The 15,967-nt window shown below is 49.3% G+C and overlaps 2 protein-coding genes across 5 annotated transcripts in view; one reads left to right on the top strand and one right to left on the bottom strand.

Annotated features, from left to right (window-relative positions):
* Positions 1 to 2,451: 2,451 nt before the first annotated feature.
* TMEM243 (transmembrane protein 243) lies at positions 2,452 to 11,241 on the top strand. Its single transcript, XM_021531028.3, has 4 exons — positions 2,452 to 2,542; positions 8,709 to 8,759; positions 9,569 to 9,673; positions 10,730 to 11,241. Exons 1-4 carry the CDS (start codon positions 2,465 to 2,467, stop codon positions 10,850 to 10,852), a joined length of 357 nt encoding a protein of 118 aa, XP_021386703.1. The 5' UTR covers positions 2,452 to 2,464; the 3' UTR covers positions 10,853 to 11,241.
* DMTF1 (cyclin D binding myb like transcription factor 1) overlaps positions 11,232 to 15,967 on the bottom strand; it is a 29,924-nt gene continuing 25,188 nt past the window's right edge. For all 4 annotated transcript variants that reach the window (XM_077783670.1, XM_021531025.3, XM_077783669.1 and 1 more), the window contains exons 16-17: positions 13,133 to 13,280; positions 11,232 to 12,606 (exon numbers count right to left, since the gene is read on the bottom strand). In XM_077783670.1, the coding sequence (XP_077639796.1) occupies positions 12,497 to 12,606; positions 13,133 to 13,280 (258 nt within the window). In that variant the 3' untranslated portion in view covers positions 11,232 to 12,496. The remainder of the gene's footprint in view (positions 12,607 to 13,132; positions 13,281 to 15,967) is intronic.

Here is a 15,967-nt window from a genome sequence, read left to right as displayed (position 1 = left end):
GCGTGGGCTGAGAAACAAGTAACTCCCCCCTTCCAATATTCCCTGATTATTGATTAATTGATTTTTATGCACAAGTACCAATTTGTGGTTTTCAGCAAGTGTTGACTGTGTTTTGCATTTGTTCTCAGTTATTCAGCAGATGTTATGTCCCTTTGTCCCTCCGAGCCATAACTCCAAGTACAACAAGTATCACTCCATTTATAACAAGTATAAATGCAGTACATGACACAGGGCACTCCCATAGTCACCCCCCTCCAGCGCTGCCATGCCCCACCCAGACCCCACAGCCCCCTCAATATTTAATCTGGGCACAGCCAGAGCCTGCTCGGGAATATAATTAATACACAACTACTGAAAAATGAGCACAGAACCAACTGTTCTGTAGGTCAAGAGCACTCGTGTGTCAGGAAGCCACATCCTTCACACCAAGTGGCTCAAGAGGGCATGAAGAGTCTCTCCAGTGAGTCCTGGAGACCCTTCTCCCCTGTGCTTACCCTGGGAACCACTGCTGGAGGCTTACAGGAGGCCTTTGTGCCTTCCCACCCAGCACTTCAGCTCAGGACACACTCCAGCTCCTGGGAGCTGTGATCATTTCCAGCCTCACTTGAATTCAACACTTGCCACCTTTGAAGCGGCGGCGCTTTGGTCTCGGGGCTGTTGAGCGAGGCCAGAGCAGGAGTGCCCGGCGTGCTCCAGCGCTGTGTGCACAGCACCGCCCCGGGACAAGCGGCCCCAGGGCCCCAGGGCAAGCACTTAGACCTGAAATGACAGAAATGTTTCGCAAGAGAAGCGCTGATTTCACTGGGCTCTTGCTCAAGAGCCGGGAGCTCCCCCGAGCCCTGACCAGTGGCCTGCAGGAGGACCTTGGTGACAGAAATTGGAGCCACCAAAAGAACCACTGCTCTGGCGGCTCATATCTGCAGCTGGTGTTCTTCTTTCTGATCTTTTCACCGACAGACCTGGCCTATCAATCTTTTCTATCCAGCAAGAAGGAAATGGCCATGCTATTTCTCCTAAATTCCAGTGGTATTTAGGGGAGTTTGTCTCTCAGGGCAAAAAGTCCTCTGGAGAGGTGCATAGCAGGGAGAGCAGGGTCAGGGAGAAAACACAAAGCTCATTTGAACAAATAACTTACAATCTGTCCTGGAAGCTGCAACATTTAGTGCATCTCATCTTCATCCTAAAATGCACTTGGAGAAAGGTTGCATCCATTATGGTCTGGGGGGCGTCCAACAGGAAAGCTATATTTCTGAGACTAAGTCATGTAAATAGAAAAAATGAAATTAATTAAAAAGGAAAAAAAACCCCAAACCAATAGAAATTAGTTTAAATAAAAAATAAGTAAAATGTATCTAAAAAGACAATTAGAAAATTAAAATAAATAAAAATAAAATTTAAAATAACAACAAAATGAATGCCCCCTGGCTTTCTCACATGTAAACACATCATTAGCTCCAAAGCAGCAGCAGCAGCAGCAACAGTACACGGGATAACTTTGGCTAAGGAATGTATACAGCAAAAGTGTTTTACTGTTACCAATCATATCTCCAGGAATAATCCTCTCTTTTACCTAGTTTAGGTGGGTAACTCAGGAAGAGCACTGGAGAGTTCATTTTTCAGCTCTAGCAGGATCAGATGTTTATAAATAAATAAATAAGCCCCCTCCCTCCCAAACTGAAGTAAAATAAAGTAAAATAAAATAAATTACAAAACAAGAAAAATACAACAGCTATAAAATAAAGGTTAGGTTGGATATCAGGAGAAGGTTTTACACACAGAGGGTGGCTGGGCACTGGAACAGGCTCAGCACTGAGCCTGACAGAGCTCACGAAGGGTCTGGACAATGCTCTCGGGCACAGGGTGAGGTTTGTGGGGTGTCCTGTGCAGGGCCAGGAGTTGGGCTGATGTTACTTTTGGGTCCCTTCCAACTCAGGATATTCTGCTTCTCCGATTCTACGAGAGTAAAACACAATACAGGAAAACAAAAGAAAAGAAAATAAAACCTATAATAAAGAAAATCAAATCGAATCAAAACAGGGTAATTTCTCCAAGCTGCATACCATCATCCCTAATGAGATTTGCTCAAATACCACAACTTTGTTGAGCAACAAATCGGCGCAGCCAGCGGCGGCGCGCTGGCCCCGCCCCTCCCCGCGCAGGCCGGGCTGGCGGCTCCGCAGCCGCGCAGGTCCCGCGGGGCCGGTCCCGGTGCCGGTCCCGGTGCGGGTCCCGGTCCCGGTCCCGGTCCCGGTGCCGGTGCCGGTCCCGGTGCGGGTCCCGGTCCGGGTCCCGGTGCCGGTGCGGGTCCCGGTCCCGGTCCGGGTCCCGGTGCCGGTCCCGGTCCCGGTGCGGGTCCCGGCGGCGCCGCCCGCGGGCGCGGAGCGGGCGCGCAGGGGCGGGCGCGGGGGGAGGCGCAGGATGAGCGGGCGCCCCCCCGCGGCCGGCGGCGCAGCGGCCCCGCGCCATGGAGGGGTTCCCCGCCCGCGGGTACGGCACCGGCGGCGCGGACAACCGGCCGCTCTTCGGGGAGACCTCGGCCAGGGTAAGGACGGCGCTCCGCCGCGCCGGCGGCACCCCTCCCCTCAACAACCCCCGCCGAGGCGAACCGCAAATGCAGAGGAAAGTCCCGTAGTGCCCCCCCTCCCCGCCCTCCCGGCGTAAATGCCCCCCGGTGGTGAGGAAGCTCCTCCCGGCCACCCCGGAGAGCGGCAGCTGCCGCCCGCTGCCCCCGGGCTCGGCACGGAGCGCCGCAGGCAGCCGAGCGGCCGGCCCGAGCCGGGAACCTGCCCGAATCATGCAAACAAATTTAAAAATCCCTATGAAATAAGAATCCTCAGTCCGCCTCTAAAACGGCATCAAAAATCAGAAAGGCTGCACCCCAATGAAAAAATATACAAGGAGACCCCCAAATTCCAAAAGAAGGAAAAGCTTGAATTTGGTGTAATTATTTATTAAAAAAAAAAAAAAAAAAAACAAAAAACTGAAATAAAAGAAAAAAACAATCTCCCGATTAGCGCCCCAGACCAACAATATTCCATCAAAATAATCCCAAACACCGCGCCAAATTTTAGAAAAAGCAAACCATATCCCCAGAGCTAAACCCGCCCGGCAAGACCCCCTCCCCAAATAAAAAACTCACAGAACATTCCCCCTCCCCTTCCCCCCAAGGAAATCAACTTTCAAATAATCCTCTCCAAGCCAACACCCCCCCGAACTCTATCGGGAACTTGGGGTCCCGGGTTCTGGGGACCCTCGGAGCGGGGCCGGGAAGGGGTTTGGGCAGGGGGTCACGGAGCCGCTGTGCCCACCCGGGTGTGCCCTGCGGCCCGGCCGGGCTCTGGGGCTGCAGCACCCCAGGCTGCCTCTCACCCAGTCTGGGGGTCTTTGCTGGGGATGGGGAGGCTGCTTTTCTGGGAACTGAGTTTTCTCCCGAGGAGCTGGCGGTGGCTCCCGGCGGACTGTGGCAGCAGCGGCTCCTCAGGTGTCAATCCCCGTAAGCCGCTCGGCTCTCGGCGCTGCAGCGGGGCTGTGCCGGGGAGGGGGCTCCGGGGCATCCCTCGGGAACCACGGTACCGGAGGTGTCACATCGTCGGGCTGGGACTCGGGGTTGTCCCCTGTTCGGAGGGGTTACCCACTTTCGTGTGTGTTTGGGGGTGCAGGCTGAAACTGCCTGAGATTATTCGGAAGTGTATCCAGTCCATCACCGCCCTCCCTGCAAGAACTTGGAATTACTGCTACAATTATAATGTTTAATGAAAACAAAGTAATATCAACCGGATTTTCGGGGAAAATTAAAATGATGCGGCATAGGAGGACGGGCGGGACCCCAAGAAGATGAACTGAGGGTGGGACAGGTATCCCCGCTCACCCCCGCTGGCCCTGTTGGGGAGCACTGGAGGCAGGGGTACCTTTGTTGGAGCAGCGCCCTGCACTTGGGTCCTGCTGGACGGTCTTTTTTTTGGGAAGCTCCCAGCGATGGGCACTTCTCTGGGATGTGCCATCGGAGCAGGCAGACAGTCCTGGCAGGTAACTCCCAAACTTTTTAGCCCAGGTTAAGCCTTTGATTCCTGATCCCTGTCTTTTGCCAGCTCCGCCTCTGCTCGCAAAGGTGAGCAGTAAATAATAAAGGTGGGACGCTAATTTCAGTTCCTGGGCTCTAACGGGGATCCAGCGTCCTGCACTTCACCCCCCGCCTGTCTCCTGTGGCTTTTTGGAACCTGTCATATGGGGCGAGCAGCAGCCGGTGGTGTCTCGCTGCTGAGCCCGTGTCCGACAGACAAGGGAGCTCTGTGCTGGCCAGGGGTCGTTTCCTCCCGGATTCACCGGGGTTGCTTAGGAACAGACGCTGGTGAGGTCCCGAGCTGGAACGTTCCGTGTCAGAAATGGAAAAACTAAACTTTGCCTTTAAATGGGAGCAGGTCTGCCGGGAGAAGTGCGTCTGCTCACGCCCCAGCTCTGCTTTTGGGTCTCTGCAAATGACGGCTGATATTGGCAAACCGGGATACTCTGCTCGGGCTAGGGCCACAGGGAAGGGCAGGGGCAGTGCTTGTGCCCCAGGAAACCCTACACCCAAAATTAGGGGTCTGCCACTCTTGCCAGCAATTGGAAATGGATGTAGAGATGGGGACTCCCTGCCTTCCTGCACTCTCTTGCTCTCCAGGCTGGTGACTCGGAGGGTAAAGCCACTCTGTGGGGGTGGCAGAGCTGGGCAGCAGCACCCACCTCCTTGCCCTGCCAGGAGGTCCTTGTGGACCTGGTGGCCCAGCTGCTCCTGCCATGCTTGCTCTCCGTGCCACTGCTGAGCAGGGACTGGGGCAAGGTGGTGGAAGGGGGTGGAAGGGGGGTGCAGCAGCGGCGCCGATGAATGCCGGGCGCTGTGGATTCAGCCGTGGTTTCCAGGGATGCAGCCCTGGCAGTGAATGGGGATGAGACAATTCAGAGGCACAGCTGCACAGTGGCAAAGAGGGGACAGAGTGTCACAGGTGCAGCACTTTGCAGGAAAGAGGTTGAAAGTTGGGTTCCTCCATGGTGGGCGTGTTTGAGTGGGTGGGAGTTAATTGCTGTGGGTCAGAAGCAGAAAGCAATAGAGAAACTGAGCACCTTGGGATGGGAATGATGAGCTTTTAAGGGCACACCAGGAAGTCCCCATGTCTTGCAGAGGGTGGGTGTCCAGCTTGGCCCTGAGCACTGCCTGTATTGGCTGCAATTCCGCCAGGCTGGGTCTGGCACTGCATTCAGGTATCCCCTACGGCTGCAGCGGGCTGCGATGGCTGCTGACCATCTGGACTTGCTGATGTAAGGCATAAAAATGGCCTTTCTGTCACTCCTGCGGAGATGACACCAGGTACCCACGTCCAGGGGACCTGCCCGTTCCCTTCTCCTGGCCAAGCCTCTGCAGGGATCCCTGTGGGCTCAGCCCACAAGCTGCTAACTTGGAGGATTCAAGGATGGAAGGTGCTGAGCTGGAATGGGGTGAAGAGCAAAGCTGCCACTCTGTCAAAGCTTGTGGAGGGAGTGCAGATACAGTATCAGTCCAGCCTCAGTTTCCCTGCTGCTCCAAGTAACCTTGACCAGATCCTAAAGAATCCTGGATTGTGCCCTCCTGCTTTGCAAGGACTTGACACTTCCTGACCTTACGTCCCTTTCCCAGAGGCAGATGGAGGGAGACCTCTGCACTGCAGAGGCTCCCTGGGAGAAGTCTGATGCTTCCAGCCCCTGCAATACCCTCCCCAGAGTGGAAGGACAGGGCAGAAACCCTCCTGTTTCAAAATGCATCTTGTGCAACAGTGAAACATGGAATTCATCTCCTGTCTGGCCAACAGCTCACTACATCTCAGCAGCTGGCTGGCTGAAGGGGGACCCCATGGAGGCACTGCTGGGCTGTATCAGAAGTTGGTGTGTGTGTGCCAGTGCCCTGTGCTGGCCCAGGTGACCTTGGGCGGCTGCAGGCTGCTTTCATGTGCTCACTGGGTTTTTTTGTCTTTTTACTCTAGCAGCTATTACTGTACATAGTGATGCTGGAGAAAAATCCTTCCTGAATCAGCTGTGCTGTGCCAGCTGGGTGACATGTGGGACACAAGGCTCACCACAGCCAGTTTCTGCATGCCCAGTGTCCTCGGGCACAGTGTGGAGGTGAAAGGCTCCGTCATCCCCAATCCCTTTAGCCGTCTTGGCCTCTGCTTGAGTATTTTTAACCTTTTTGCTGTGCTAAGCTGCCTGGGGCTGAAGTGTCAGTGGGCACTGGGGAATACAGCCTCTCACTGCTTCGCCAAGCCCGGGATTTCAGGATCAGTGTCTAATCCCTGGATCCTGAAATACCTTCTTCTGCCAGCAGTGCTCTTTGAAAATTTGAGTGCCCACAGGTTCAAGCACAGGGAGGGGGCTGCCTTGGCCTGGGTGCCACCTGCTCCACTGCTGGCATCTGAACCTGCCCTGGCTGTCACTAGCAGGTCCCTCAGTCAGCAGTGTGAGGTGAAAGCTCCGTGTGCTGGGGGATGCTCTCTCCCACACTGACACAGTCAGGAGAGAAATGCTCCATGGTCACTGTCAAGTCTGACCCCCTTGTTTCCTCCTGCCAGCCCAGCCTGTCCTGGCACAGTGGGTCTGTAGTTAATGAGGAGCAGTCATGGCTGAGTCTCTGGATGGTGACTGACTGTGCCCATCCCTCTGAGCTCTCTACAGAGCTGGCTGTACCTCTGTGCTCACCAGCTGAGCTCTGCAGGTTGGTGACCCACTGCTAGTTCTGCAGCTGGCTCCTGGCATTCCCTGGATCTGTGCTGTTGAAAGCCCATCTCCTCATGGCACAAGGGATCCAGTTGCTCACCTCTTGCCACCCTGAATGGAGGAGCCGAGCCTGAATGCCAACTCTGATCCTCCTTTATAACACTGCCTTGGTGGGCTCAGCCAGGTCTGCAGGGCAGAGCAAAACTGCCATCCTCCCCTGGCACTGGAGTGGCTTTTGTGGTAAGGACCCTTCCATGTCCTGCCTAAAGTTAGCTTTGAGCTCTTTAATTGATTTTAGGTGAGGAGGAGTCCAGCTGACCTGTCACAATATGCTCTCATGGAGCATTTCATGCTTGCATTTTTCAAGTTGCTTTTCTTGTTTGCCTGGAGTTATTTTTCTTGGTTCTATTTTGGGGTCAGTGGTGGGTTTCTTGTATCTCATGGCTCTCAGAGGCTGCTGGCACATCACCAACTCCGTGTGTGGAAATGCTGCTGAGGAGAAGGGGTTTGTGCCTGGCTGGTGAGGACCTTGCACAGGGGATGTTGGTGACAATTTCCTATGGAGGGGGGGTCACTTCCCACTGCTGCAGCCACTGCTGTTCCCCCACAGGCTGGGGCCTCTGAGCTGCAGGAGCATCAGTGGTTTTGTTTTACAAAGAGGAGCTGGGGACTAAGAGAAGAGGTTTTGGAGTCTGCTTGCTGTGGCCCTATCCCCTGGGGATGAACACAACCAGGCCACAGCATCCACCTGTTCCTGAGCCACCTCAAGGTGAGCTCCACAGCCTTAGGTCAGGGCTGGTGCTGTCCCACAAAAACATGATTTGCTGCTCTCTGCCTCCTCTTTGCTTTTTTCTAGTGCCCTGCTGCTGTCATGTGTTACTTCTTGATGACCTGGGACTTCTCCCTCTACAAATCCAAATTCTAGGAGGGAAGAACTGTGCAAGAGCAGGTGGAGGGAAGCCCGTGTTGCCCTGCCTGCTGGCTGGGAGGTCTTGGGCAAAATGCTGTCACTGCTCAAACTCTTTTCTCACTTTCACCATACCTTCTTAATGACTCTCAGTACACTTAATCTCTAAGTCGGGGTTGTTTTCTGTCTGCACATTTTTTCTGCTGTAGCAGTTGTTTTAGCCTTTGATTTGAGTTGTCAGCCATCTGGGGTGTCACACCTGGCTGTGTGCAGCCCAGTGTGACTGTGGTGATGCATGTTTATACTCAGAGCAGCACCAGGGAGGAGGCAGTGCGCTGGCAGGGGTTGGAATATTCTCCTTTTGTTTTTACTCCAGAAGGTTCATCAATACAGGGTTTTGCTGTGGGTGCTCCTCTGAGCCTGTGGTCACACAGCCCAGTGTCACAGCCAGTCCCTGCCCTGATGCCACTGGGGTGGGACTGCAATGCTGTCACTGAGGGGTCTTTCTGCCCAGGGACAAAAAGGTTGTGTCCTTCCAGTTGTTTCATACTGATCAGGAGCAGCAGATATCTGTCTGTCCAAGCAGAGCCACTGTTTAGCATCTTCAGATCTGCTGGTGATAGGGTGGAGCATTTGGGGTGCAGGCAACGCTTCACCTCCTTGCCAGCAACCCACAAATTCCCACCTAAGACTCTATCAATCTATTAATTCTCAGGCAGGGAGGCTAAAAAAAACCTTTTTCTGACAACCTCCATCTGTGCACTCCCACTTTAAAAAAAAGATTTAAATACAATTTGCACAACTGTAATCAATTTAGATGTAGCAGAGAAGTCATTTGCAAATGAGCAAACCTGCTGCAAAAGGCCTTGACCAGTACAACTCCCGGGGGTCTGTGGAGGGAGGGGAAACCTTCCCGTGTGGCAGAGCTGACCAGGGAGCCTTGATGGTGTGCTGGCAATAATGTGGATTCTGGCTGATGCTCTCAGTGTTGTTGGTTAATGCTCTGTTTTATATGGTTTGGGTTTTTTTTTTGCTGTTGGTTTTTTAGGTACACATAACACTCTTCTCTTCTCTTCAGGACAGAATCATCAATCTAGTTGTTGGTGGCTTAACGACCTTGCTGCTTGTAGTAAGTATCTCCCATCCTACCCCATGTTGCATCTTTAAGTGTCAGGGAGAAAACCAGAATTCCTCCCCAAAAATGGGTGGTGAAGCTTCCAATGACCAAAGAGGCTCTGATTTAGGGCAGGCAGTCATTTTGGGACGTATCTGTCTTTTGAAACTCTTTGACAACAGGAGAAGGGGAATCTCTTTCTTTAAGAGCTGCAATAAAATCCTTGAAGTTCTCTGGCAGATTGTCCATCCTGGCTGAACGTGAGGCTGGGTGAGACAACAAAGCATTTATGTGCCAGGAGAGCGTGTTTGCTTCTATTTCCTTCTATTTATGACTCATTGTCCTCTATTTATGGCTTATACAAGTCTTCCCAAAGTTTGTCCCTTGTGTTGAGCTGTGCTTTCCCTGAGCTTTAAAGACAAACCCGATGCTGTTGTGACTGGAGACTGTTGGAGAGCTGAGGTGGAGGGAGGCTGTGGGGACAGGTGAGGTGCAGCTGCTGGAACACTTGGCTGAAGGGCTGCTCCTCCATGGGCAGCGTGCACCCCAGGGCCGATGGCTTCCTGGCTACTTGGAGGGTGTTTCTGGCAATAAGCCAGCGTGGCAAAGCTTTTGGCAGTTTTGTCGCCACTCCTCTCAGTGTGCAGCTCTATCAAAGCAGTTTTCCTCCAGACTTGCACATTTTCCTCCAGCTCCTCAGGGGTGGGAGTCAGAGGCCAGGGAGGGGTGTGCAGATCAGGCTGTGCTGCTCCAGCCCTTGGGCTGAGCCTCTTCTCACTGCAGCTCTGGCCAGACTGAAATCATCTTTGTTTTCCTCCATACAGGTCACTCTAATCAGTGCTTTTGTCTTCCCGCAACTACCTCCAAAACCTGTGAATGTATTTTTTGCTTTCTGCATCTCCTTGTGTTGCATTTCTGCTGGCATTCTTGTAAGTACTGCCATGTTTGCCATGCTTTTGAGTCAATGGCTCTGAATAAAATCTGCTTTACGTGGTGCTGCCTTCTCTTTTTACACTCTCCTAGAAAAGCTTTCCTGCCTCCACAACACAAGCTGACAATGAGGGAGTGGTAGTGAGTTTTGTATTTACTGCAGAGTAAGTGTGTGAACTGAGCCAACTCCTGCAGCCCAGCTGTGGTGCAAGACTTGTGACCTCTGTGGCACTGCCACCCACAGCTGCCAGTGGAGACACAGAGTAGGAAACCAGGGAGCAGAGCACTGAAATGGGAATGCAGAGATGGACTGTGCTGCAGGAGACACCTGAAGTGGGATCAGCCATGCACTTGCACCTTTCAAACACAGGGGATGAGTTACAGGGGTAGGAAGCTACAGCAAATGGAAGATGTTCCTCTACTCAACAACTGCAGAATTCCAAGGGAGCTGGTCCCAAGCAAAGGGAACTGGCAGGTGTGAGTTCACAGAATCACAGAAATGTTTGGGTTGGAAGGGGCTGTCAAAGACCATCTAGTCCAAACCTCCTTCGATGGGGAGGCACATTGATGGCTCCTTCTTCTGCTGTAGCTTTTTCATACTTGGAGCATTCTCCTTCTTCCAGCTGTGACCCGGAGCAGCCCTGAACCCCTCACTGCTGGCTGTGCTGGGAAGTTGCTCTCTATTGCCTGGTCAGTCCCAGTTTTTGATCCTACAGCTGCTGGCCACGACTCTGCCCAGAACAGACTGTGTTAGTGCAAGGCTGATGTTTGTCCTCATCCACCAGGGTGTAGCCAGCTTTGAGAGGTAAAACACCTCCAGCTAAGCTACCCGCTCTCCCTCCCTCTCAGCAAAGCTGACCAGACAGTGCCTGTCCTCAGGGCCAGTTTCACATACAGACACACACTCGGTCCCTCTGGCCAGAGGAAGTTGGATTGTTTTACAGGAAGAAAAAACACCCAGAACTAAACCTGCAAGTTGCCAATTCAGTTAGCAAATGAAGTTTCCTCAGAATACCTGGCTTTTTGAAATAACACAAGCTCCTTTTCTCTTCTAGATCTACTGGTATCGACAAGGAGACCTGGAACCCAAATTTAGAAATCTAATTTACTACATATTGTTTTCTATTGTCATGTTATGTATATGTGCCAACCTGTACTTCCATGAAGTGGGTAAATGAAGGACATTGGGAATACCCAGCAATGATGCTGCTGTGTCAGACTGCTTCCAGCTCAGCTCTCAACTCTACTCAAGACATTGAAGTGAGAACCATCAGCCTGAGAGGAAAGAAGTGGGTTGTGCAAGGATAAATCAGTACATGATTTTCATGTAAATGTATATGTAATGTCCCTCTTGTTGGGGAAAATTATTGCCATAAGACGTGACATTCTGCTTTTTTTTGAAGAGCTACTGTTGCGCTTAATGAACATTCCAGTTGTACTGATGTTTCAGAATGGCACAAGCTTTTTCATTTTGGAAAAAAAATGCACTTTTTTTTATTACTGTACAAATAAACTGCAGCACTGAAAGGATCTGTGGCAGTATAAATAAATGGCATCTTACAGTCAAGTAAGACAAATACTCTTTATTTTGTTGAAACTGAATATACAATTATTTCTGTTCCCTAGGCAACCATTTAAAACTACAACTTATTTTTCACATTAACAAAACCACAGACTGAAAAAGACCAACTCTTGATTATGAAGAGCTAATTACAGAAATAAATAAAATAATTTATACAAGTCTTTAGTTTCTATAGCTTTTTCTCTTGTTTCCTAGCTAATAGGCTGCTGTTCAGCCTAGTGTCTGTTTCAAACAATGTAGGAATTAATTTGCCTCCTTTTCCTCGAGGCCCTGTGTCCAGACTCTCACAGAGCTATTCCTCCAAGACTTTGCCACCTTCACACCACTCCTCATTTACATACTTGCTGCAGAAATCAGGTCTGGAGAGGTGGCTGGTAGTGTCAGGTAAACAGCAACAGAGACAAACCCTCCAACCCACTCACAACCATCTCAAAGAAATTCCAAGCTTGTCGGGGGAGGCTGGTGGGTCCCAGTAGCCTCCCTTTCTCATAGCCCTTCCCTTTTTATTTATCTTGCTGTAGTGATGAGAGAATAGAAAAAAAAACAACAAAACAAGAAAAAATTTTCCACAAGTGATCTCTTCTGAGCTCTGTCCATTGCCAGCAATGGACTCCTCAGGAACAAGCAGACCAGGCAAGTCCCATAAGCTTCTGCCTTCTTCCTATGCCACAGACATATGAACGAGTCAGGTGAGATGGGAATACACACCACTGCTTCACGATGCTGCCCATGCTCCCTGAAGTCTTTGATGGAACTTACTCCTTCCAGAAATGTAACAGTTTCTTACTCCATGTATTACAAGAGTCAGTAAGTGCAAAAATCCTCACCCATTCTTCATGAAACCTGTGCAAACTACTACTTGCTGCGGCACTAAGAGGCTACAGTCCACAATCCTTGACTTCTGTCCAGTTTGCCACGTGTGCAGTTCAGCACATCAGTAACAAGTCAGATCAGAACTGACTGGATGATCTGAGCGCTGTGAGCACTGCAACAGAGGCTCTTCAGCACGCTGGAACACCCCAGTGAGATGTGGCACCTCAGGGCTTGGCTGGCAGCTCAGTTCTCCCTCCTGGATGAGGGAAACAGCCTGAGCAGAGAAAGTGCACCGTAGTCATTTCACACTGGAAGCTTCTGTTCAAAGAGACAGAGTGTGACTGCTTTCTTTGGAAATGTGGCACAGGTTGTAACTAACTTCACAATGCAAACATGGTCAATAGAAAATGGACACCATTTCTGCTTCTCAGTGACAGCTCACTAAATCCTCAACATCCTTTGAATCTTCTGAGTCAGGACTGCCCAACGATGAGCCAATTATGTGTGACCCATCTCCGTGATGCTGTAGGATAGGATCTGGCAAGGGACAAAAAGCATTAGAACTATTGCTGTGCCATTATAACAAGATATAAAATACAAACGCAGGAGACAGGAAATGTAGCCTGGAATTCTAAATAATTACAGGCAGTGTTGCTCAAACTAGGCAGTTTGCAATTTCTAGTTTCAAAGGAACATGGAATAGCTGGGGTTGGAAGTGACTTCTGGAGATCCTCTAGTCCAACCCCTTGCTAAAGCTGGTGCAGCTAGAGCACGTTGTACAGGACCACATCCAGGTGGGTTTTGAGTATCTTTAGAGAAAGTAAGTGATGACCAAGATGGATGGATATGGATGCAAGGGTGTGACTCACATTTGCATCCATCAGGTATTGCACTATCAGTGCTGACCCTCTGAGGGCTCTACGGGGAGATCCTTCCTCTGGGGAGGAGTATTTGTTAGGTTACTTGAGTTTCACATATGTAACATTATTTAAGAGAAAGCAAGGGTCTATGAAGTGTTTTCTGCAGAGACTCAAAAGCTCTATACACTGCTTTAATGTCATACCTGTGAGAGTTGTCAAGGGCAAGACTGATTCACTATCTATATCATCTGTTGCCTGGATAAAACCATGGGAAGAAGGAACAATAAGCACAGTCTCATCATCTATTGTAGGCTGATCAACTTGTTCTTCTATTGTTGGGGAACCCAAGTCCTGCACAACACAGAACAGGCAATAAGAGTGTATTCATTGCAGCACAAACAAAAACCTGCATTGCTCAGCCAAACTTCACAGTAAGCAATACACTCTGGATGAATTTTATCTCATTAAACTGAATGTCACTATGTATTTCAACATTTACAGGGCATGTTTCATCTTAGAGCAGGTACTCAAAAACAAGATGAGAGGAATTTTACCCTGTTGAGTAAAGTGGAGAGGAAGGGAGACACTGCAAGGTGGTGATAAAATGCTCCCTTGCAAGTCAAATATTATATTCCTGTGAATAGGAATAATTAGGCTTTTCCACTACTTTCTGTCTAGATGTTCTGAGACTGAAGCATTACCTTTATAGCACTTACCTGTTCCACAAACCAAACAGCTTTACCTGAAGTTTCACAATTCCTGTTGTCAAATTTTAAGTGACACTGAACACAGAGCTCAAAAAACCCACCTAATTTGCTGTGCCTTGCTTGGTCTGTCACTGGCTGGAATCTGGCTCCAGAATTTTTTTGCTGAACCTAATGGTACCACAAGACTAGCAACACTGATTCCTTCCAGGTACAAGTTGTCAATACCCTCATTCTCTTCCAGCCCTGCCACTGCTGCTGCTCCTGCCTCTTCCCTGGCTCCTGTGGCACTCGAATGGTAGCAACACATCTGGCTGACTCAGTGTCACAGCACACTCCTGGTTCCACAAATGCAGTGAAAAGTCATCCCACACAGTACTGCCAGAACCAGCAGAGATATTTGGAGTCCAGTTTTTGTGTGTAACATGCTTAAGGATTGCGAATCCCTGATGTAGAATGCTAGCAACTGCTGCTGACACAATGGAAGGTACCTGGATTTGTCACTGTTTTCAGAGGTAACAGCCCTCTGTGTTTAAGAAAATCCTGATGTTCTTACACGTTGTTCTTTGTAGGAAAACTTATTTCCCCACGTAACTCCACAGTGTTTTTGCAAAGGCAGCTATCTGAAAATCCCTTCCTTGATGCTGCTGGAGAGGAGCTGACAGCTTGTGCTACAGCTCTGTGAATTGCACTTGGTCCCATCCACAAGGGCATAGTGTGCCTGACCTGCAGGAACAGCTCTCAGCAGAGCACACAGCTCTGCCCACCAGCAGCACTGGGCTGCAAAGCCTGAAACTGGGAAGAGGAGGCGTGAAAAACTAAAGGAGCCATTGTGGCAAATGGGCACCTTTCCCAGCCAGAAATAATAAAACCCTGCAGCATGACTGCCTGCCTCCCACTACCCACCCACAGTGACAATACAACCCTGGCAAGCTCATAAAAATAACACTGACTTGAAGAAAACAAAATTTAGGCATGTTTTTCTGGAGTAACTTTTCACTGAGAATTACTCACAGACAGTTCACTATTTCCTAGAATTTAAGTACACATGTCAAACTTGAATCTGACTTGACGGGTAAGGCAAATCAGAATTACAAATTCAGTTTGTTTTTCTGTGTAAAAAAAAAAAGATTACATTCTGCTAGCCATGAGCAATTTGTACAAAGTTATTGTAGGCACTAGGTTAATATCAAAAGTTTATTAAATCTATCTTGAGAAGCTGAAGTTTTAAAATAAGAATAGAAAGCTGATGGTCTGTCTCAAATGTTGAAAATCTTATCACAATTATGTCAACCATGATACAGAAAGAGGAAAGTGGAAGAATAATCCCATCTTCTGATGTACTCGGGATTCAGATGCTTCCACAGTAGCAAACCTGAGATGTACAAAGATTCTCCCTTTTGTAAGAGCAGAACAGATATGCACTGTCTATTGGAAGCTTCTTTGAAGACAAGGCCAAAGCATATTAATGATGGATTTTTCAAGGCTGACAAAGCAGAAATGCAGTTACTGTAGAGAACAGTGCTCTAAAAAACAGGAAGGGGTATCTCATCCTTACTCATCTTTTCCCAAATTGCAACTTAACCAAACCTGTAAAGGAAGAGGAATTTTCTACTCAGTAAAGAGTGTTATCTTCTTTTTAGCACCTCTGTTTTCTGTGACTTAGTCAGTTTCATAATTCCAGCAACTAAAAGAAACAATCAAAATACCTGTAATCATTTGGATAAACTCATTTTTCCATCTCAGGTGCTGGAGGTGAATAAATCTGAGGCCAGAGAGAGAAGTAGCTTAATGTTTCAAATTCCCATTTAACAGATACTTGACTGGAGCAGTATGTTTAACAGAAGTCCTCGAAACTGGAAACTGAAGTATATCTTGAAGTATGTTATTAGACTCAAAGCAAAACCTAAATATTCTAGCTCTCCTCCCTTGCTCAACCTATCTATTGATGCAGGTGTGTTGAACAATTAACAGCCCAGTTTAAAGCAACAGCATCAAGCAGGAATCACCTGAAGGCAACTGCTCAGTGCCATCAATGTTGCAGCTTTCCACTGTCAACTTGCAGAGGTACCCTGAGTAGTGAAGCAACTCCACAGCTAGCGAGGTGCTCAGTGCTCCAGATGAAGTTAAATATAAGCCCTGGTACCAAATTAAATGTTGTTACTTTCATACTTGTAACATACTAACAAACTCAAGGATAGAGGATCTCAGCAAATACTTGTAGAACTGTGAATTCAGAATCACAGAATTCTTTGGATGGGAAGGGACCTTGAAGATCAGTCCAGGCCCCATCCAATCTGGCCTTGAATACTTCCACAGATGAGGCAGCCCACA

The sequence above is a fragment of the Lonchura striata genome, chromosome 5 (genome assembly GCF_046129695.1).
Source record: "Lonchura striata isolate bLonStr1 chromosome 5, bLonStr1.mat, whole genome shotgun sequence".
Lineage (NCBI taxonomy): Eukaryota > Metazoa > Chordata > Aves > Passeriformes > Estrildidae > Lonchura > Lonchura striata.
Note: the sequence above shows the minus strand (reverse complement) of the source record. Positions and strands in the feature narration are given on the sequence as shown.